Source organism: Tachypleus tridentatus, chromosome 12 (genome assembly GCF_004210375.1).
Source record: "Tachypleus tridentatus isolate NWPU-2018 chromosome 12, ASM421037v1, whole genome shotgun sequence".
NCBI classification, from domain to species: domain Eukaryota; kingdom Metazoa; phylum Arthropoda; class Merostomata; order Xiphosura; family Limulidae; genus Tachypleus; species Tachypleus tridentatus.
The window spans coordinates 25,677,888-25,702,633 of NC_134836.1; the positions used below are offsets into that span (position 1 = coordinate 25,677,888).

The 24,746-nt window shown below is 33.4% G+C and overlaps 1 protein-coding gene across 1 annotated transcript in view; it reads left to right on the forward strand.

Moving 5' to 3' along the window:
• The window catches only part of LOC143235265 (ectonucleotide pyrophosphatase/phosphodiesterase family member 1-like), a 58,280-nt gene extending 52,316 nt beyond the window's left edge, over positions 1-5,964 (forward strand). Inside the window, 3 exon segments of the mRNA XM_076473237.1 lie at positions 229-433; positions 776-935; positions 4,597-5,964. Of these exon segments, the coding sequence (XP_076329352.1) occupies positions 229-433; positions 776-935; positions 4,597-4,740 (509 nt within the window). The 3' untranslated portion in view covers positions 4,741-5,964.
• Positions 5,965-24,746: the final 18,782 nt, after the last annotated feature.

The following is a 24,746-nucleotide window of genomic DNA, read 5'->3' on the forward strand; positions in this document are numbered from 1 at the left end:
CAAATCTGAGTAAACAGTTTGACCAACAGTTTTATCTCTAGATTTGTTGACTAGCAGTATTTATGTCCAACTAAATCCTGAAGCTGATTATCTGGTTTATTATATGCCAGCACTTTATTGTTTCCAGTTTTGTTGTCTAGCATTATTTATATCTAATTCATAAAATGTGGTTATAAAACTCTGAATCTTCCTGTGTAGGTAATGTTTTTATGATATGTTATATTCTAGAGTTTTCATCTACTAGTGAAACTTGGGCAGGATCTTGGCTGTTAACCAATTCTGTTCCCATGTATAAGAATTTCGAATTACTCTGGCAAGAACTTAAGCATGAGCTGAAAGACTGGACCCAAAAATATGATTCAATTAATGTTGTAATAGGTCCAGTATTTAATTTCCAACACACTGGAGTTAGACATCCAAATGAAGAAATTCTGTAAGTATCTAATGGTGATGTATGTCAAATAATTTTATGATTGCAAAATACTTAATTTGAAGTTTTAGTGTTAAACTTGGAGAAATATTGAAACACAATTTTTTATATTGATTTGCAACTTGTAGGTTTTTTTTTAAACTTAGACTGAATTGAACTGAAATCATAACCAGATACATTTATTTCTAGTTTAAATTAAAAGTATAATACAAAAGAAAATTAATTACAAAAGAAACTTCATGATGAAAGAAGTTAAGTTTGTGTGCATCTATTTTTTTTACAGTTTTTTCCATTCAAAATGTAATACTTTATGCAGGACAGGTGATTAATCTATGTCTCTGTTAGGTTATCTAGAGATGAGAATCCTGTTCCAATTCCTACTCATTATTTTGTGGTTGTCACTCGCTGCCTGGTGAAAGGGAGAGCTGTGGAGCTTTGTTTACCAACACATCTTGATGTTCAGGCATTTATCCTTCCCCACATCCTTCCTGATGAAATTTGTATGGTAAGAAGCAGACATTTTAAATTATCAGTTTTGGACGTTATTGTAAAGTAATTAAAAAGTCATATTCTGTGTTTATTCCAAGACTAACACAAGGTTTGCTATAATGATGGTTTTGACCTGTTTGTATAAATTCTTTGTCTTGTAGTGTGTTTAGTGTTGCAAAACTTTTTGCTGAGTTGCATGAAATGTAATTACTATTATTACTTATTTTATAAAAAAACCAAGTGTCTAATAACTGATATGAATTCTATAGGTGTAAAATATTAACAAAGTGGTTTTTTTCATAATGGGAACTACAAGGAATTCCACAAAATCATGACATAACGTTTTTGCGAAAACAGCGCTTAAACAGTAAAGATTCAGTACAAAAAACTTTAAAATTTTTACTATTGAACGTTAAAACTGTAAACACACAAGAAATGCACAAAAAGCACACATTAGACTTGCAAGGAAAAGAAAATCCCCTAAAAATGACCCATTTGTAATTTTTTTATTACTATTCTTTTGTCAGCCTAAAACAAAAAAGGCTTGGTATATTACAACCAATCCTTTTGTAGAATACTAAATAAGGTACCGTGAAGGTTGTAGGGGTATTGAAAAGTCAGTTTGTTTCTTCTATAATTTACATAAGCTAAAAACATCATACTAAAATACATCATTGTTTATGATGTTAATAAGGTACCGTGAAGGTTGTAGGGGTATTGAAAAGTCAGTTTGTTTCTTCTATAATTTACATAAGCTAAAAACATCATACTAAAATACATCATTGTTTATGATGTTAATAAGGTATCGTGAAGGTTGTAGGGGTATTGAAAAGTCAGTTTGTTTCTTCTATAATTTACATAAGCTAAAAGCATCATACTTCTGGTGTCAACGATATTATTATTACACCTTGAAATTAGCTCTCTTACATATGTTTGGTGTTCCTTTAGAAAGCTTATGTACAGGGCAAAGAAGGAATTACTGGTCAATAATAGATGAACATTAGATGACTGTAAGATGTAACACTCACTTATTTGTACACTATACAACTGGTGTTTTGGGCAGCCAACCCCTGTTTTATGTATGAAGTGAAAAAGTAAAAAATAATATATATGTATAATTATTCTATTAATCTGTGTAATTAATTAAATATTACTTTAAAAGATATAAAGGATTATTTAAAACAGTTGTAGATGTATGTGTTTTATTTGAAAAGGGTGGTTTTCTACTGGTAAACTTTGGTATGTGCTTAATTTAGGCACATATTTGGCCATATTAATGCATTATATTAGAGAATTTAGTTACATAGAAACTATAAATGCTCACTATATTCACAAACGAATCTCCATGATAACATTCAGTTGCAGTTTAGCATTTTGCATCTAAAACTAATGCAATCATAAAGTAAATAGCTACAGTAAATAATCATGAACCATATCAGCTAGCCAACTAGCTGTCTTTATTATCATTACAGTGTATAAAGTTAGTTACTATATTATGTAATCCTTTACCCATAGTTGAGCATATAAAAGTCAGCTAACAAGATAAATAAAAAAAATTGAAAACCTGCAAATGTAAATCATTAAAAAGAGTAAAGTGACAAGGCTGAAGGTACTGTAGATGTTATTTATTCAACCTACAAATTCCTATATTTTGACATAAACAAATGTAATTCTGTCTAACAGCATGGAGTTAAAATAGAGGTTTGTAGTTAGTGTAAATAATATATAGTGTAAATAGTGTCTGCAGCCTTGTTTCCTTACTTTATGATCCCAATTTGCAGGTTTCTAAATTCCCAATCTTTTTATTCATCTTGTTTAGTCATTGGATTGCCAGAGATGAAACATTTATTTTCTTATTGTAAAGGTTGATTGATATTTTACTTGTCATTGTTAGAGCATCATTAAAATTGGAAAGTTTTCTTCAGTATGAGATGCTACAGTTTTAGTCTCAAGGAATTATTCTACTAATTTAGATACCATCGATCTTTAAATTGTAATTCTTTTAAAGTATTTTTCTAGCAAATCCATAACTGTTCTAATATTCTGTCCAATTTTAATCATATAGTAAAAGTAATTCATTGCACTGTAAATGTTGGTTTTGGTATCTTTAACTGAGAAAGAATAAGCATCCAGCCTCTTTATACCTGAATAACCTAAATTTTATCACAGTTTATCACAGTGTTTTGTTGCCATAAGTATTTTGCCTTTGCATATCATTTTCAACATATCCTTCAGTTTTTATGATACTACAACAGTGTTGTGTGAATTATAACTTGACTTGTACATACCAGCTTCAAGTATATCACCCTGTATATGTTGATGTACTTAAAGTGTTTCAACAATGCTGTTTAAAGTATCACCCTGTATTTCCCAGGGTACTTAAAGTGTTTTAGTTCTGCTGCTGTTTAAAATATTTCTAGAATTTTTATAGGATGAGTATTTGTGGCATTTTCTCAAAATTTATCTAGTGAATCTGAACAGTTTAATAAGTGATAAAGTGTGTAGATGTTAATTAATAAAGTTTTGCTGCAGTTGTGTTTGATAATTAATTTGTTGTTGACTTGAAGTGAAACCATAGAAGAATTGCAGTAAGTTACTGACTGACTCATAATTTTCTGTGAAATCCTAAAAATAATAATAGTTTTGATAGAAGCAAACTTTCTAGCAGTAAACTAGTCTAAATTCATTGTCTCTGTAATATAAAGTTGATTGTTAATTGTGATTTGTTTTGACACTTGTTCAGTTTGTCCCATGTTTTAACTACGAGTAAAGATTAAGGTTTTCCACTATTTAGATACATCATACTATAATGGAACTTTTGCTTATATGATACTGGAAAAACTTTTTTATTACACAATGTGCAACCCCCAACTTCACAAAATTTTTATTACGTATACATGCAGATTTCCACTAGGGGTCATGATTTTCCTGTTTCATCTCCATTTCCCATCATGGGAACTTTAAAAATATTTATAATTTTATCTCCTTATACTTGATTCTCTTGAAGCAGGTTTCTTGCAGAAAAGCATATTAATATAAATTTTGCTACAAAACTAAAATTATAAATCAGTCGTAGTTAAACCATTACTTTCTTGATTTTGGTTCAGTAGTTTCTATAAGAAATGGATTTGAAATAATTGATGTGGTCAAAACTTGTCTAAGAAACACCTGAAATTTTACAGTTTGTTTGTTAATGTTTTCTGAGATTTGAACGAGTTAAGAGATGACTTTATTTGGGCTTTGACTTATTTTATTTAGATAGCTGAATTAATATAGGGGATAATCAGAGAGACCTCTAGGAAATCATAATGATCATTTCTGGATATATGTTAACACAAAACCTTTTGGTATTTAGAGATATTTATCTGGTTATTATTCTTTCTGCTTTAATCTGACAGCAATAAAGAGTAAATCCTATAATAAGCAATATAATTATTATAATTGGTTTTTTGTGGTTCAAAAGGGACAAGCTCTATATTACAGGTGATTTATCAGTTTAAATAGCTGTATATGGAGAATAATGACTCAAACAAGATGAAACTTAATATTGAATATTAAGTGTAATGTTTTTCATTATATTTTTCTGATAAATAAATAAGTATAGAAACTTGTACCATATGGTACATAGCTTTTTGTAGGATCTAAAGTTTTTTGGTTTGTTTTTTTCCCTTTTATAGAGTAAGCCTCATCTTCTTGTTCAACATTCTTCGTCTGTTGTTGATATAGAACGAATAACTGGCTTGAAATTCTATCCTGATCTTCCCACTTATGATTCTATTAAACTTCGCACCATCCTTCCCCAAGGACTATGGCAAGTTTAGAAGGCTACAAGTTTCACAAGTGTTAAAATTGCCAAGTGTTTGATTATAGATAATCAGGTTACTTGTTTTGTGAATGTTTATTGTAAGAACCTAGCTTCATGTTGTACTTGAATACGATCTTACCCACCTAGTTGTGAAACTTCTGTTACAAGAAGCCAAAATAGAACCTTAAACTTAAATGTTATTAAACATCAAATACAATATTTTGTGTTACATTAAATTTTTCAGATTTACGAATTACCTGTATAAACCAGGCATGAGCAACGTATGGCTTATGAGCTACATGTGGCCTACTAGATGGTTTCATCAGGCCCAAGCATAGGAGGAAGTTGCATCTGCCTGGTTTAAGCAGTATCCATACCTTCCTGTTTGTTATAAAGGCATTACAAGCTAAACTGAGTGTAGTAATAAATTATATTAACTCTTCTATTCTCTTTCAAGTCTGCTTGACTGAGCACTGGTTATCATAAAGTTATAGTTTACATTATTTTCTAATATTTAGTGTAATAAAGTAAAGCAAAAGAAAGGGAGATTTTATCAAGTCAAGGCTTTTCTGTTTGCTTGAAGATGCATTGGATATATATGATCCAAACCATAACTGGTATACCTAAATTATGAACATAAAAGGAGGGTTAAATGATTATTTTATCAACTTTATTAGGATATAAGTATCTTCAAGTAGCAAATTTTTTTCTTAGTTGAAGCCATCAGTCTGTACAGAATAAGCCAATTGTTTATAAATATAATTAAATCTTATGCTTTTTTGCTTCTATGTTTAACCCCCAAATTATTGAGTTGCTTTTATACTGTTCATTACTTCTGAGATTCGGATATTGCATCATGTTAAGTAAGTTTGTTTTTGCCTTATTGCAATACTCCAAACATTATGTGAAATAACTTTGTTGTATGCATAATATAGCTAACTACAACAGTCATTACTGATTTAAAGTACAATGTTCTAAATGGAAATTAGATGATCACATTAATTCTGAGCTTGTTAAAAAAAAAAAAAATTGGCAATCAAGGAATCATAAAACTCTTAGGCTACATAATATTTTCTTAAGGATTTTGAAGGAGGTTAAGAATTGGATATATAAGCCTTTTTTCTACTATTTTACTGTATTTTGCTATTATTTTGAACATTAATTTGATGTCAGAAGATTGGAAAATGGTTTACGTTACTCTTTTCAAGAGAGGTAATAAAAATTATCTTGGTAATTATAAGCTTATTAGTCTTACATAAGTTATGGGAAATGCTTGTAAAAGTCTTACAAAAATGCTTTACAAAACCATTTAAGAAAGCTTACAATTTTATTCAATAGTTCAAGTGGTTTCAATAGGGGAAAATTTTGCTGCCCCGCTAATCTTTTGACATTTTTTAACAAGGTTATCGTTTATGTTGGTGAAGGTCAGAATGTGGATTTGATATATATGGATTTCCAGGAAACATTTAATAAGGTGTCACTTGGAAGACTTGTTATGAAAGTAATCTCTGTAGGTATTGGGGATATGTTGACTCATTGAATGCAAAACTGGCTGGATGGAAGAAAGAAGAATGTTGTTGTAAACATACTTCAGTCAAACTGGATTAGCATCATAAATGAGGGACATTTCAGGGTTCAGTATTAGAAAATTTGTTCTTTTTGATTTACATTAGTGACAGTGGTGATGGAATGGTCAATAGATTATATACATTTTTGAGATTTGTTGATGACATAAAGGTCTTGGGTTGTGAGAAAGATGCTGCTACTTTCCAAAAGGATTTAGTGAATTGGGTGAATAAATAGTAGGTGATTTTTAATTAAAATAAATGCAACATAATGTATATGGGTTATCAAAATTAGAATAATAAATATAATTTTGATAGAAATAACTTTTTAACAGCATTATAGAAGAAATGACCTTTAACTTTTGCTTTCTGGTGATTAGTCTCTTAACCTATTCACACTGTGTGCTGTTGTTACTGGTAGGTCAAATTTGATTTTAATTTGTATATACATAAATTTTTCATACATGTTTAAAGAGGTTACAGTTTCTGGGTTTAGGTAACTGGTTGGGCCACATTTGGAGCATTATGTTTTGTCTTGGACATTAAATGAATTATACTTTCATGAAACACTAGTATTAGGCTTCATCTAGTCATTCATAGGTATGGAAGGATTAGAAGAGTGTATAATAATAGTACTGCAACTCCACAGCATTCACCATATTCATTGTCAATGACATGTTTTTTACTGTCCAAAGCTCATCAAGTTTGTTGGGACATAACAAACAAATTAATGATTGAAATACTATTTATATAAGGATGTGCTTGATATTGATGTTTTTTGACAATATCATTGGTTATAATCATGGTTTCCCAGCTTGGAATAAGTTTCACACCACAACAAAAATATTGAATTGTTGAAAATTACCAAGGGAAAGGCTTGTAAGATGGTGACTGCAATGGAAAGGTTGTCATATGAGAACAGGTGAAGTTTCTCAAATTGTTTTCTCAGGAGAATGGAGAGCTATAGGTGATCTTATTGAGATGTTTAAGATTCTCAAAGGAATTGACAGTGTTTGTGTGTCATCTTATTTCATAGTGGTGAGGATGGTAGGACTAGGGACACATTTATATACTTAGGCATGGTAGGGGTCAACTTCAGCTAATAAAGTTTGTTTTCTAACAGAGTAGATGGTCAATGGAATGAGCTTCTTTTAATTGGAGTGAATACAGTAAATTTAAAGGAAAGTTTGAATTAGGCCTCTTGTTGTTGTTGTTAATTTTATGTCATTTTTATTTAAATTTTTATGTATGTAACCTTGTAACAAAAAAAGTCATAGATCCACAAACAGTATATATCATAAATGTTTTATCAATTGTGTGTGTGTGTGTAAGAAAAAAAGCAAACAAATTGAAAGTAAAAAATAAGAGCAAGACGTGAATTTCTTAATATGAGAAAAATTTCCGTTGAACAGCACACAAACATAACAGAGTTTAATTGCATGTGCACAAAGACTTTGACTCTTTCATATATTGAGGGCCCAGCATGGCCAGGTGGGTTAAGGCGTTCAGCTCATAATCTGTGGGCCGTGGGTTTGAATCTCTGTCGCACCAAACATGCTCGCCCTTTCAGCTGTGGGGGCATTATAATGTAATGGTCAATCCCACTATTAATTAGTAAAAGAGTAGTCCAAGAGTTGGCAGTGGGTGGTGATGACTAGCTGCCTTCCCTCTAGTCTTACTCTGCTAAATTAGGAACGGTTAGCACAGATAGCCTTTGAGTAGCTTTTTGCAAAATTTAAAACAAACCAAACAATCATGTATTGAGATTTCTGTAACAAGAGAAAAGTAATAAAAGGAAAATCAAATGGCATGTGTTTTCAAATAGGACCAAACTACCATATGTCTTCTTCATACACATGACCTGGTTATTCCATTAGAAAGAGAGAGAGTTCAGGTCTTTGTGACCTTCTACATGAATGATAAACAAAGAACACATCATTACAACTCTAAGAACTTTTCCAGCATTACTTTTTACAGGAAAATCCAAAAATATAGAAAAGAAAATATCTTTAACATCATGTGATTAGTTCAAGAATAAAACTGATCTGCATGCTAATGCATTCAACATTGATGTCATTAGAGCTTGAAAATGTTTAGAAATTTTGATGAACAAAAAAAGACATGAACATTTCAAGTAAGCTGTGTTTGAGTGGAAAGCCTTGTAATTAAATTTGTAAGTAGGATTATTATTAATCTAAAGTGGTGCAGTTAAAGGTTAGACAAGTATAACTTGTACATTGCTTACAATTACATGGGTGTAGTGTACAGGTGTAGTGTACAATATTAAATAATTGAACTGCAGCTGGTGCTTTTATTGAATCAAAATGTTACTGGATTTGCATGTTTTTGTTTTAAATTTCTATCCAAACAATAGAAAAAGTAAATGTGTCATTGTATTTTCTTATTTTAATTATTAACAGTCATCAAAATTTAAATTATCTTCAGTTGTCAAATGTAGCCAAACCTGTAACTTATGAAGTGCACACACACAAAAAAAACTGATTGCAGAAAACATAAGTCTTATTTTTGAAAAATTAGGGTGCTTGTATGTTGGTATATTGTAAATGTTGGCAAATACCACATTTAGACCATTGGAAACATTATATGTTTTAAAGAAAAATTGCAACGTTAATTTTGCTAGGCTTCAAATCTTGAAGGAAAAATATATATTTAATTTCCACATTTGTGATGGAACTTCAAACAAAAATATAACATTTGATAAGGATAATATTTGTATGCTATTATGATTATCCTAGATCAGTTTTAACCAATGGAGTGGAATTTAAAGTGTGTTATTCTATACACAGTTAGAAAAACTTTCTACAAACTTTATTGATGAAGTAATGTTTGTTTTCAAAAATTAGTCCTCTATTGTATCAGTGAAAACTTCACCAACTTAATGCACTGAAATTTGGGATTAGATTCTCTACTGTGAACAGAGGTAGTGTATAGTCTGGCTTAGCAGTCAAACAGCCTGAAAGGTTTGGTGTTTATGGCATTCAACTTGCAATCTGGTGTTAATGGGACCACATCCTGCCTTTTAATGCAATTGCCCTTTCAACTATGGAGGCATTATTATGTGATGGTCAATTCCAATATTTATTGGTAAAGAGTGGCTCTAAAGTAACTTTGTGTGAATTTCAAGAGAAATATAAAAAAAAATGATAGTATCTATTTTCTGCATTGTGAGATCAAATAGGAAGACAAAAATTACTAAAATGTGCTTATAGTTTATTGCTAGATGTTTCCATTTAGAAGTGTAGAAACTAAAAGAAATTCAGTTATTCAGCTTACCATGGCAGAGTGACTACTCATCATTTGAAAAAAAAAACATGTAAAGCATGCAATGGTATAAGAGTCATTAACTGGAAATTCTTGAACATTAACAAAGTTGGTCAAGTTAACCAAACTTTTATCTTTTGCTCATCAAGTCAACATACACATTTCTGGAGACAGCTTGAGGAACCATGTGACCCAGATGCTTGGATATGACTAATGGATGAATGTGATTCGGTCACAGGATAGTCAGCAGTTTGCTGTTATAGACTTGGTTCTGTCATTATGCTGAATAGCAGGATAACAATTCCTATAAGAATATTGGAGTAACTCTGATTTACTTAGTAATGCACCACCTGTTTCTCTTTGGTGTTTTATTGTTTTTAAGATAGCCAGTAGTGTTGAGGCATAGCTCCTCCATTTTTCTGGGGTATTGCTGATGTTACTGATGGACATTCACTCTGAAATAAAACTTTCAATCTTGCTGAACATCTATAAAAAAAAACTAATAATATACTAAATATTAAATCATATTGAATACTTTTGCACCAGTACTGAGAATGTTCATAAAGCTGTTGTAAATGACATTAAAAAAGCAGAGTACTTTCCATCTTCATAGACACAACACCTGATTGTGTCAGAAAAATCAACTTTTTTAGATGGTAAGAACATTGGTAATAAACAGTTGAATCTTAACTAGATTTTGTATTGTGCTCTGATACAAAATTAATAGGAATTCTCAGTTTACTGAAGAATCTTTCCATTGACAGTAAACAGCTATGTATATAATGGCTGTTATACTGTGTCTGACCATTACTTCAGACTGTAGACTTTCAAGTGAGACCAGAGTGCTAGTGCAATATCTCCTGATTCTTAAAATGCTCAAGTTATTTCAATTAAATTATACAAGTTAACTCCTAAATCATATTAAATTATACGGGTATATGAACCAACCAACCCTTGAGAAGAGCATAATTTCACCTCTGGGTGCTCACATAGAAAAAGAGACAAGCTGGTATAACATTTATAGAACAAGTAGTGTTTAAACCTTTAGTTGAGATAGAGGATTTACACAGGTTTACAATCTTCTTGTGTTCCGTTTATTATTGAGACACTAATTATCTGCAGGTTACCTCAATGTAAAGCTAGGAAACGTACTTGAATGTACACACATAAATATTTTTCTTGTTATGACAAGTTGAAATTAGTAGTTTTCCATCTTTGTTACACCTACACAGTTGCACATTATAACTAGTAATAATTGATTCAGAATGGTTAACAGGATTAGATCTAAAATTGAGTTTCTCTAGTCTCATGAAAATAAGTGTAATGAAGTAAATATTTTATTTTTAGACGAATATTTCTAAATTAAAATGTGAAAAAAAATTTAGGGCCTGTGAAAGAACACAAATACAGAAAAAAATATAGAGAGTAGGTAGTTCCTTGGCCTTCCAATCTGTCAGATTTCGTCATATCGAACCATTACAATTTAGTTTTTAAGTCGAACTTCGACTTGAAATTTTTCGGAAGATTTTGAGAGCGAGTGTGATATGTATTGAAACTTGTGAATATTCACGAAGGTATAAAGAGAAATGTAATATATTTGGAGAGAAATTTCCATTCTTCCAACTAAAATACATAAATTTATTTTAATCTTGAAGCTGTACAGTGTGAACTTTTGTAATATTTTTAATGAATAACTTTTTCACTTAACAATTTTCAGAGCTTGACAAAACGTGCCCTCTCGAAAAGGTTATTTATTAAAACTTATTAGATAACAGAAAAATAGGTAAAACAATGGTTTTAGAACGCACTCAACGAGATCTGTTCAAATGTGATCTGAAATCATAATTTTAGTTAATATTTAGTCAGCATTCTCTTGGATTTCAGTACTGCTTCACATTGCGGTGGCATAGTTTGTGAGTTTCTGCAGATATTCCTGAATGATTGACTGCCATCCTTCTTTGAGTTTTTCAAAGATTCATGTCCCGCATTTGGCTTGTGATCTTTCTTTAATCGGTTTAACTCTGCCCATAAATTTTCCATTGGATTGATATCAGATAATTGATCTGATAATCAAATCTCTTATTTCTAATATATCTTTTAACGACTCCACAGCTGCAAAGAAACTTGCTTGATCATTTTGTAGGCTAATTGGAGTAAGATCTAAGAAACTACGAGAGGTACACTACACTTTTTTATGAGAAAATGAAACTAAAATCGTGAAAAATTCGGGTATTCACGAAAATTTGGATTTGAGATCATATTTGAACAGATCTCATCAAGTATGCTCTAAATACACATAGTTTTACACGTTTTTTTTTTTCTGTTATCTAATTTTAAAATGTTAACATTTTCAAGGGGGCCACTCCCCCTATATATGTTTTATTAAATTCTTTGGCATGTATGCTGAAAAAAAAAAGGTATTTGTCATTCAAGTGATTTAATATAGCACCTAATCGATGTTTGAAGGCTGTTTTTAGTCCCGGAACAAAAAAGTAGTGCTACTAGAAACGACTCGCTAATACAGAATGGTAACGTGACGGAAACGCTAACAATAGGGCTTTATTAGAAATTCTAGTTTATAGACCTGTTTAGAACAACATCTCTTAACTGGTTCTACCAGTTTTACATTGGTAGACCTTGAAGTACCTTTAACAACGAGAGTTTGACAACTGCTCGACTAAGTTCACATACAAACATTTCTTTATAATACATTTGTATTCTTACAAAGTACGATAGTTATTTAACCAAGATAAGATTGTAAAATTGTTTTTATTCAAGATTTATGTATATCATAGACACAAAAGTTATTCCAGAAACGTGGGATTGGGTGTACAGTTTCCGGTTTTCCTTAACCTGGTTTATCACATTATATTAGTCACTTCCTGCATAAAGCGCTATTTCTTGTGGGAATAGAATGTTTAACAATCCGACACTAGTGAAACTGTGTAGCACTAAGGTTTAAAACAGAAGTTTTTAACAAGAGATAAGGAAGTACATTGTTTTGTTTGAATGCTAATGTGATTTAGAACATTTGCAAAGGTAAAATGATAAATAACTAAGAATTATATATATATATCCATATCACTTACATATTTCATAATTCTTTTTATAAAGCATATGAAGATAATATTCTTTATCAAATCAGTAGGCGAAAACAGTACACAGTATTCCAAGAGAAATGTAACTGTTGATTTTATGTGTTGTCCTTGTAGTAAAGCCACATTAAGCTATCTACTGAGTCATCAATGAGAATTGAACCCCTGATTTTAACATTATAAATCCGAAGACTTACCACTGCTCCACTGAGAGATATATGATATAATTACCTCTTTTGTTTTGTAATAAATGTAGCTGTAAAAAATATATAAAATGGATACTAAAATTATGTTAGCACGTCTTTAATGACTTGAGTAAATTATCCATCATTGTGCCATATTGTATATGTGCTAGCCCCGTCACGAGTAAAGAGACCCATCGTTTTAGTGGTGATTCCACAGACTTACTGTTGAACCATTGAAGGGCACGCCATTAAGTTCCCATATATATTATACATTATATACATAGAATCAAATTAGTATAACCCAGATGCGTTAACTTGCACTTACTATAGTTAAAGACATCTTGCAAAAATATTTGTCCAATTAATCAATTAGTTCATGTCATTATGTAATCTCTCAATATATCCAAAGTTTTAGTGTCATCCACAAACTTAATTAATTTTGTGATCGTGCCTTTATCAATATCAGTTAATGTAAGTAAACAATATCATAATGTATATAAGAAAAAGCAAAACCAATCGGCTGACTCTCCAGATACAAGTAACAAGGGACCATTTGATTGTTTGTTTTGGAATTTCGCACAAAGCTACTCGAGGGCTATCTGTGCTAGCCGTCCCTAATTTAGCAGTGTAAGACTAGAGGGAAGGCAGCTAGTCATCACCACCCACCGCCAACTCTTGGACTACTCTTTTACCAACGAATAGTGGGATTGACCGTCACATTATACACCCCCACGGCTCGGAGGGCGAGCATGTTTAGCGCGACGCGGGCGCGAACCCGCGACCCTCGGATTACGAGTCGCACGCCTTACGCGCTTGGCCATGCCAGGCGGGACCATTTGAACTGGACATCATTAATGACAGCTTTTTGTTTCCTCCAACTTAACCGCTTTACAATCTTATTAACCAGTCTTCTTTTTTTTTCCTCACTCACTTAAGTAATTTTTTTAGCTAATGTAGACCAATTTCGATATTTCCTTTGGAATTCTCAGGGTCAATATTTTTGCAAGTATTGTGCAACAGAAGAAATAAAACACGCATTTTTCCTAAGATTTAACTGATCCTTCCACTTTGCTTTTAATTGTTGTTTTTTTTAAACTAAACTTCCCAAGACATTATTGAATATTTCGACCTAAATTCGATTGGATGTCCTTTTCCTGTTTTTATATCTCAGAACAATTGGTATGAGTATTAACACTTTTATTGATAAGGAGAGAACAATGTTTTGACCTTCCTAGGCCATCTTCAGGTTAAGTTTGTTTGTTTGTTTTTGAATTTCGCACAAAGCTACTCGAGGGCTATCTGTGCTAGCCGTCCCTAATTTAGCAGTGTAAGACTAGAGGGAAGGCAGCTAGTCATCACCACCCACCGCCAACTCTTGGGCTACTCTTTTACCAACGAAAAGTGGGATTGACCGTCACATTATAACGCCCCCACGGCTGGGAGGGCGAGCATGTTTAGCGCGACGCGGGCGCGAACCCGCAACCCTCGGATTACGAGTCGCACGCCTTACGCGCTAGGCCATGCCGGGCCTCTTCAGGTTAAGAAAGAGAGAGTTTGCAATAGACCGTTGTCGGACGTGTCTTAGAAACGAGAATATAAACAGTACGGGATTTTCTGATTTTATTTAGCATAGTGCGTGTTCTAAGATCGTGATAAGTTGTTGAACAGTGTTTTAAATTCAAATTTTGAAATTGAACATGTATTATCAAAATTTCAATATAAAAAGCATCCATAGCACTCTATACGGCAATGTAAATCAATTATAAAATAAATACAACACAACTAATCTCTGGGCCTGCTTTCGAGACAGTGTGTTTTGAACACTGTTATCTTTCACTAAATCTTATACATTTTCTTGTTTATTGATAGACAGAGGCGCATTTATCATTTTGCCGTCTCTTAGTTTATTAGCTACAAAATTATTATTATTTTAATATATGTACATATAATATTACAATAATACACTAACTGTAAAATTTACAAGACCTCGCCTTCCTTTCAGCAAAAGAATTAATGATGCCGTAGAAAGAAATTAACAACAATAATTTGATATGATCGCAAGAATTGTCAAATGAATCTGCCCTCCGACATTATTTATCATAAATAATTCTTAATCCACGGAAGGCACGAAAATCAACATTCTGCAGAACAATTTGTATATAGCATGTTTATATATATCCTCAGCGCAATGTTTATATTCGGATATAGAAATTCGAGCCCATCGTTTTACATTCGTGTGATTAAATTTACTACTGGCATTTTTTTTTTCAGTTCCCCGCTGGTACAGCAATAAGTCTACGGATTTACAACGCTAAAATCAGAAATTCGCTTCCCCTCGGTAGACTTCGCAGATGGCCCTATGTGGCTTTGCAATAAGAAAAACACACCTTTTTTTAATAGTAGATTTTGCAAAAATACGAGCATTCATCAACCAATATGTTTTCAGAGTCTTTTAAATAACCATTACGAAGATGGATAACTTGTTTTCTTATTTATGCTGGACTTCTTTAATTTTAACGTGCGCAGCAAACTTTTCGTTTAATACGTCTACGCAGATTGTCGTTTTCTAATTCAGCTCATTAGCTATCCAAAATGACTAAAGATGTTCCAATTCAAAATTGAGTTTTGGTGATATTAATTTAACTTTTGTGTGGTAGTCGTCAAAAATATTTCTTGCTCTTTTTACAAACTCAATAAGAGAGCGATACGTTGGTCCTCATTTTCTAAGATAAAGTATGAATATATGACAGCCACACCTGCAACATCCATCTTATTTCTAAAGCTGTACTCATTAGCCCTTCTTCTCTCCCAAACTACTTTTTCAACAGGTTGCCATGGTAGATCCAGATCTTCACATTCACCTGGTTGTCCATTCTGTTGAGTACTTCCTGTACTTGAAAAGGTCCTTTCCATTCTCCCCTCGGTGTAGATTCCTGTACGTGGTGAGGGGACCTCCCAGGGAAGGGTCTGTTTTTTCTGGTTACCTCCTCTGGGATATAAACATCCGCCAACGTGTTTGCCGTGCGTGGCAACCCATGAAGGGGAGGAGAGGATCCTGGTGGTTGAGGGGTCCAACCCTAACACACCGCTTTGGCCTTGAATTCCTGTAAACGGGCGGCCTTTGAGTGGCCCCTTTGGGTCAATCGATCGGTCCACTTGGGCTAGACGCAAGAGTTAACCAAGTACCGGTGTTGGAAGTTCTCGACGGGTGTTGTGGACATTATGTCTGATGCTGGTGTTTGGGTATAGTGCTCACGAAACCCTGGTGTTGCTGCAATGTCCTTGCATGATATTGTAGTGCGTCCCCTCGTAGGGCTCCATGGTGGGTGGGGTCAGTGGGCACAGAATTTTTTTTCCTATGGATTTTCATACGAAAAATTTAAATAAAATAGTGAAAAAACAGTCAATAGGTAAGCGACCATGTCTTGAAGACTCTGAGCAGCAATCTTCAACATCTGTAACACACGTACCTCATTTTTTCAGAAAAGCCTTTAGGGCAAATTTTCCCCTTTTTTATTCAGAAGGGACTAGAGGGACTTGCTGGCTCTCCAAAGTCAGTAAAGAAGCTTCGATCTGGAGACATATTGGTTGAAACATCCACATCCCAACATAGGGAACTCCTCTTGAATTCAAAGGCAATTGGGGATGTACCTATTGAGGTTACCCCTCATGCTACCTTGAATTCATCACGAGGAGTTATTGTTGAGAGGGATTTGAAGAAGGTTCCTGAGTCAGAGATTCTCGCTTGTCTCTCCACTCAAGGAGTTTCTGCAGTGAGGCGCATCTCCACTCGCAAAGATGGAGTTACACTACCGACAAATATCCTCGTTTTGACATTTACATCACCACATGTACCTGCCACCATCAAGGCAGGTTATCTAAATTGCAGGGTACAGCCATACATTTCAAACCCTCTCCGATGTTTCCAATGTCAGAGGTTCGGCCACTCAAATACGTCATGTCGTGGTTCCCTGACATTTGCTTGTTGTGGTGGAAAGGACCACGATGCCTGTGAGTGTGACATGGACCCACATTGTGTCAACTGCAATGGTTCTCACCCTTCCTACTTTCGTTCTTGCCCTAAATGGTTGGAGGAAAAACAGGTGCAGTATTTGAATACAACTCATAACATCAGTTACCCTGAGGCTCGGAAATTGCTGTCCGCTACTTCATCTCAGACATATGCTGCTGCAATTCGTTCCACAACTACAGTGGGAATGCAAACAGATCTCTCTGTGTTTCCAAGAGAATCGTTTTCAAAACAAATGAAAAGCCTATTCAGTCCTTTACCACTATTGATCTCTCGGTTTGCTCTCCTTCATTATTCTTCCATTTTTCATGGAGGGTTGACAATAATCCACTAAGCAGTGATCATTTTCCTATACTTTTTACATAGACTGGCCGTGGTCGATGCCACCCTATCTGCGTGCCCCTATAGAAGCTGGATCAGGCAGACTGGTCCATTTTCACTGCTTTCGCAGAACTTGATCCTGCCATCGTCAGTCAGCCATCAATAGATGACTGTCTGGCAGCGGTAACTGACTGTATTATACAAGCAGCTGCTCAGTGTATTCCTAAAACCTCGACACGTTTTCCACGATATCCTCGTTCCTGGTGGAATCCTGCCTGCCACACGCACGGAAGGCTTAAAAATGAGCCTGGGATATTTTTTGTAAATATCCCACACTTTCAAACCGAATCGCTTTCCAACGGGCCCGTGCACATGCAAGGTGGGTAAGACATCAAAGCCAGAAAGAATCTTTGATTAAGTTCACAACTAGCATATCTTCTACCACCAGTTTCCAGGGTAATATGGGACAGGGTTTGAAAGGGAGACTAACAGGTAAGTACAAAAACCACCATCAGTTACCTGGCGAATTATGATAATTACAGTTATGCTACAGAAAGTCCTTTACAACTTGTATCACTGTAGTTTTTCTCTTGACGTAGTAGACTAAATGTAAACTTTGGTTTTATACTATTTGTTTCTTTTAAACTTTGTTTTGTTTTACCTTAATTTCTTTTTATAAATTTCCTAATTTTACTTTAATTTTAACTTTTTACTGGATGTTTGGCACAGATACCCAAGCTGCTTTGTGCCATAAAACCCAATCAACCAACCAACCAATCATGTGTCTTTTCAAATAACTTGATACATGTTATGGCTTTTATCTGGAAGGCTACTTAGCATCGTTAAAAGAGTATTTTCAAATAGACAGCAGTTTAAATAGCTTGTTGTTCATTATTACACCTATTCATTTTGGAAATGATTACGAACTGAATCCAGTAAACCTTCCATGGTACCTTTCTAATACAATCAATTGATTTATCTACTGTACAATGTTATGGAACTGAGCAACTAAATCCTAGAACTGGTAGTGACATAACTGATGTAGTCCAGAAAGGTCCTGCAGTCACAGATGACACGGCAGTAATAGTAACAGAAGAAGAGCAAATGGTTTCTACCATTTCAAATGAGATTTTAGGATGGAATTATTTAGTGGATGTAGAAAGATGTGTCTGATTTGATATCTGGATTTACTAAATTTATTTTTGAAATACTTTATTCTGTCAATAATGTTATTTTCTACATTATTGATCTTACTGTTGCAATATTTCTATAGTTCATAGATGTATTTTTTGCTTCATTGATATATTTCTACATTTTTTGACTTTTAAAATGTCAGTCTTTCCATACCTGTTCAACCTTATTGTTGTAATCCCTTTGTACACTTCCATTCGTTCCACCAATCTCTCCGTCACGCTGAACATGCTCACCCTTTCAGCCGTGAGGGCATTATAAGTGACGGTCAATCCCGCTATTTGTTGGTAAAAGAGTATCTCAAGAATTGGTGGTAGGTGGTGATGACTAGCTGCCTTCTCTCTAGTCTTACACTACTAACTGAGGGACGGCTAGCGCAGACTAGCTCCCGTGTAGCTTTGCACGAAATTCAAACCAAACCAATCCACCAATCCAATCTTCAATCAGACTAATTTTTATTCCTGATTCTCTTTTACATATTGTATCTCCTTCATTTAACTCTTTTATTAAATGTCTGTTTATTTCCTGTTTATTTCGTACTAATTGTCTGTAGATTTATCCTTTGTGTTCTTTTATTTTTCTACTTCTGTTTTCTTAATCTTCTTTCAATTTTATGTCTCTTTCTTCGTGATCCTCTTTTAAGTTTTGGTTTCATTATTCATATTTTTTATCTTGTTCCTTTTGATTTTTAATACTAATTTTTCTTTTTTTCTCTTTCGACTGTTTCATCGTTTCCAACAGTTATTGTTTGTTTTTGAATTCGCGCAAAGCTATACAAGGACTATCTGCTCTAGCCATACCTAATTTAGCAGTGTAAGGCTAGAGGCAAGGCAGCTAGTTAGTCATCACCATCCATAGCCAACTCGTGGGTTACTCTTTTACCAACGAACAGTGGGATTGACCGTCACATTATAACGCTCCCACGGCTGAAAGGGCAAGCATGTTTGGTGTGACGGGGATTCAAACCCGTGCCCCTCAGATTACAATCATTCTGTTACCTTCATTGACGCTGAAAGATGTATGATGGAGTGTATTTTTCAGGGATTATTTTTGTATAACAGAACAGAAAATAGTTGTTCATTCAAGTAAAAAAATAAAGGGTTTTTACAACTGTTTTATCACAAACATTTGCAGCAATCAGCGCATTTTTAAAACTAAATTTACGGCAGTAACCCTTAGACATAGGAACTTTATTTAACGTTTGAATTAATATGCAATAAATCTGTGTATTACTCCACGCAGTAAGGTATGGTTTCACTCAGTACAAAAGAACTATACGTGTAGCGCGTGCTTTGCAGTAAGCGTGAAATGTTTTATCTTCAGGAGGACTTAGTTCCCAAGACTCTTTTCCCTTGGACGCTGCCTCGAACCATATTAGGGGCATAATTAACCTCAAAACTCACGCACTAATATCATTGAGCCCCTAACAAGTTAGTGGGATCGTACCTGACTGTGAAACCCTTGCTTTCTTGGAAATACTTCAGTACAAATCAAACTCTCCGATATAACCACGTTCTTAGAATTTTTAACTTTAGAAAGGCTGTTTCAGCAAAAAATAATAAATCGTTATCTCGTTTATATTTTAAACATTTGATAATATAGAATAATGCCCTGGGTTGAAGGGAGCCACTCATTTGTGCTAATAACCTATTGGTCAAGAGTAAATTCATATTATATTATTATTTATTCGTCGGAACCAACATAATTTTTATTTGAGTGGTCAGTTTTGAGTACCTGTTTTTGAAACTTGTTTCATACATAGTGGTGCTTTTGTTGGTTACCAACTTCGCAACATCGTATATTTTGATAAGATAAACGGACTATCATTCACATCCAATTTCTTTGAAAGTATTTTATGTCTCGTACTTGTTTCATAACGTTGACGCTCAGTAATTATAGTATGTGGGAATTTCTTTATTGAAGACTATGAAGTTCATTGGCTTCGTAGAGGTCGCTTTATATGTAAATCACATTTACCGGAAGCATTAGTTTGATGCGTGACAAGCGTAAAGGTTATCAATGGTCTTTGTTCTTCTCTATAATAATAGTGAAATAAAATAAAAAAATAAATCAGAAACACAGTAATGGCGTTCAGAGTACATATATTTAATCAGAATACTTGATTACTTTCCGTTTAAGTGGATAATGACTAGTTTTCTAATAAGCAACCAATGTTTAATTGTTGAATTTCCTGGACTATCCATCCAACTTGTTATCTTTTGCACGTCAAATGAGGGCTCTACCACTAATAATACATTTTTAACAATTAAACTAAGAAATTATGCCGGTGTCAGAGACAAGTTTCTCCTAGAGTAATTCCTATTGTTACTTCTTCACAATCTATAACACCTCGGGCAAATATTCTACCAACAACGATAAACAGTTAATCCACTGGGCTTGGCTGATACAGTATTTTTCTATAACTCAGATAACAACGCGATCAACAACGTTATAGTCAAAATCAGCGACACCAAGTTCCGAAATCGAAAGATCAAAGTTAACTCGTCGTGGTCAGCAATAGTTAAAGGTTTAAGGTCAACAAATAGCTTAAGAGTGTTTTTTTTTTACCATTTTAATTTATCATTTATCATACGCTTTTTGCTAAGATTTAGAGTCTCTGCTAAAGTCCACGTGACCAAAACTTTATATTAGAAACTCTGAGCTACAGAAGTAGAAAATAAAACTAATTTATGATTTTTTTTAAATTCTTTGTGATTTACCGAAGAATTAAAACAAACAGCACGTACCGAAACTTTTTTCTTGTTGTTTGACGCAAAAATGTAACAGCTGCACATTTTAGCCTATCAAAAAGTTTATTAACAACACATATTTATAATAATTTTACTATTATTTTTCATGTATGTTTAGCACAGGTATATTGTTACTTCTTCTAGCTCAGCTTCTCAATATGTTCTTATGCTACTTCAGTTTTGCTTCACTTTTCAGTATAATTTTCCTGTTATTTCTTGCTTGGCTTCACTTTAAAATACATTTATATTGTTATTTCTTCTAGCTCAGCTTCTCAATATGTTCTGACGCTACTTCAGTTTTTGCTTCACTTTTCAGTATAATTTTCCTGTTATTTCTTGCTTGGCTTCACTTTAAAATACATTTATATTGTTATTTCTTCTAGCTCAGCTTCTCAATATGTTCTGACGCTACTTCAGTTTTTGCTTCACTTTTCAGTATAATTTTCCTGTTATTTCTTGCTTGGCTTCACTTTAAAATAAATTGATATTGTTATTTATTCTAGCTCAGCTTCTTAATATGTTCTGACCGCTACTTCAGTTTTGCTTCACTTTTCAGTATAATTTTCCTGTTATTTCTTGCTTGCTTCACTTTAAAATACATTTATATTGTTATTTCTTCTAGCTCAGCTTCTCAATATGTTCTGACGCTACTTCAGTTTTTGCTTCACTTTTCAGTATAATTTTCCTGTTATTTCTTGCTTGGCTTCACTTTAAAATAAATTGATATTGTTATTTCTTCTAGCTCAGCTTCTTAATATGTTCTGACGCTACTTCAGTTTTTGCTTCACTTTTCAGTATAATTTTCCTGTTATTTCTTGCTTGGCTTCACTTTAAAATAAATTGATATTGTTATTTCTTCTAGCTCAGCTTCTCAATATGTTCTGACGCTACTTCAGTTTTTGCTTCACTTTTCAGTATAATTTTCCTGTTATTTCCTGCTTGGCTTCACTTTAAAATAAATTTATATTGTTATTTCTTCTAGCTCAGCTTCTTAATATGTTCTGACGCTACTTCAGTTTTTGCTTCACTTTTCAGTATAATTTTCCTGTTATTTCTTGCTTGGCTTCACTTTAAAATACATTTATATTGTTATTTCTTCTAGCTCAGCTTCTCAATATGTTCTGACGCTACTTCAGTTTTTGCTTCACTTTTCAGTATAATTTTCCTGTTATTTCTTGCTTGGCTTCACTTTAAAATAAATTGATATTGTTATTTCTTCTAGCTCAGCTTCTTAATATGTTCTGACGCTACTTCAGTTTTTGCTTCACTTTTCAGTATAATTTTCCTGTTATTTCTTGCTTGGCTTCACTTTAAAATAAATTGATATTGTTATTTCTTCTAGCTCAGCTTCTTAATATGTTCTGACGCCTTCACTTCAGTTTTGCTTCACTTTTCAGTATAATTTTCCTGTTATTTCTTGCTTGGCTTCACTTTAAGATAAATTTATATTGTTATTTCTTCTAGCTCAGCTTCTTAATATGTTCTGACGCTACTTCAGTTTTTGCTTCACTTTTCAGTATAATTTTCCTGTTATTTCTTGCTTGGCTTCACTTTAAAATACATTTATATTGTTATTTAATGTTTACTTTAGCTTTTAAAAACAGTTTTATTTTATACCTGGCTTGTTTTTTAATACATTTTTTATTGTTATTTCGTGTCTGGTTTGACATTTTACTATTTGTCTTATTATTTCGTAACTGATTTGGCTTTTCAGAATATTCATTTTAATATTGTGTGCTTGATCTGCCTGTTCAACACATTGTCATTTCGAATATGGCTTTAGTTTTCAATATATTTCTATTGTAATGTCATTTATGTTTTATTCAGGTTCTTAATGCATTCCATTGTTATTTTTTCATTGTGTTTTTAAGACTCCACATAAAGATGAGTTAATATTCATACGAACGTTAATAGTTAGTACAGTAAAAGGTTTTTTTTTTTAATCTTATTTCTAAGATTAATCACAATGAATCATATTTTTCCAAATTCCAGTAATAGGTTTTGAGCGTTTATTGTTTGTTTGTTTGTTATGAATTTCGCGCAAAGCTACTCGAGGGCTATCTGCGCTAGCCGTCCCTAATTTAGCAGTGTAAGACTAGAGAGAAGGCAGCTAGTCATCACTACCCACCGCCAACTCTTGGGCTACTCTTTTATCGACGAATAGTGGGATTGACCGTCACATTATAACGCCCCCACGGCTGAATGGGCGAGCATGTTTGGTGCGACCGGGATTCGAACCCGAGACCCTCGGATTACGAGTCGAACGTCTTAACACGCTTGGCCATGCCGGTCCATTTGGGCGTTTAACACGACAAATAATTAACTTTACAAGTATATATATATACAGTTTAGGTGGCTTATAGAATGACGAACATTTTAACATTTTCACAATAATTTTCAGTATTTAGGAAAGTGTTCTAAAGTGTTTATGGATAAATTCGGTGCACTTCATATGCACTGATGGGTGTTATAAAACATTCTCCTACACCCAGTTTTGTAACATTATGCTTTCCCAAATAGCAGGGTATATCAGCGTGCTAATTATGAGTAATAAAAATTTCGTAACTACAACGTAGTAGCTGTATTTCATATTTGTATTTTGTACTTATGACCAATTAGATTATGCTATCTGCCACCATCACTAATATTGAAGTATTGATCAGAGAGAAGTCAACCAACAAGCGTCACCCTTTCACACTTCAAGCTAAGGCACTAACTTTCACAACGGGGAATATTTTGTTGTTTTGTAATACTTCGAACCCGGGTCGCCATCCGGAATCCAGAGCTTCATTACAGAACCTCATTCTAATATCCATATCAACTACCTTTAACAACATAAACCAATGTAGTTTTCAGAATTGTATGAGATCGAACAATATCCCTCCTATGTGATATTTAGAATACTAACCAGGAGGTAAAGGTATATTCCACTCTTTCTTTAATTATGATTTTATCAGCCATGATGATTAAAATGTTTGATTTCCTTGAGAGGGCGCTGAAGGCTGCCTAGAGGAGTCATACAGTGGTATGTCGTCTGTTAGTCAGTCAATAAACACTAATATGACGTCATATAAGGGATGTTAAAAGTTGCAGTTTGTAATGTTAAGTCAGTAAAACGTGCGCATGCCATGAATCACTAGAAGATTTATACACTATGTAGACTACAGCAAAGCATGTCTGTTACCCTTATTTCTGATTTTATTTGCTTTGAAACAGAAGTACAACTAGTATATATATATATAATAAGCTTATTTTTGTTGTATTTCATTTCTTTACTATATATATATATTCTTATTGCGAGGATTGTGAGCCTAGTATATGATTTTTTAGACTAACCAAAACTCCTAAGGTGACCAAACTATATGATATATTGTTAGTATTACAACCTAAAATATAGATAGCAGCTACGGAACCCAAATGATAAATAAATGTATTCAATCATTAACAGTTTTTATTTCTTCACAACACGGTATGTTAAACTGGTTATATTGTTTGGTTGATTAATATTTTTTTTAAAGTGTGAACTGAGTAGGTAGCATGTTGTGACAAGAAGTTACTGGTAATATTGTAGCAGTTCCGTGATCATCACAGACATTTATCCTG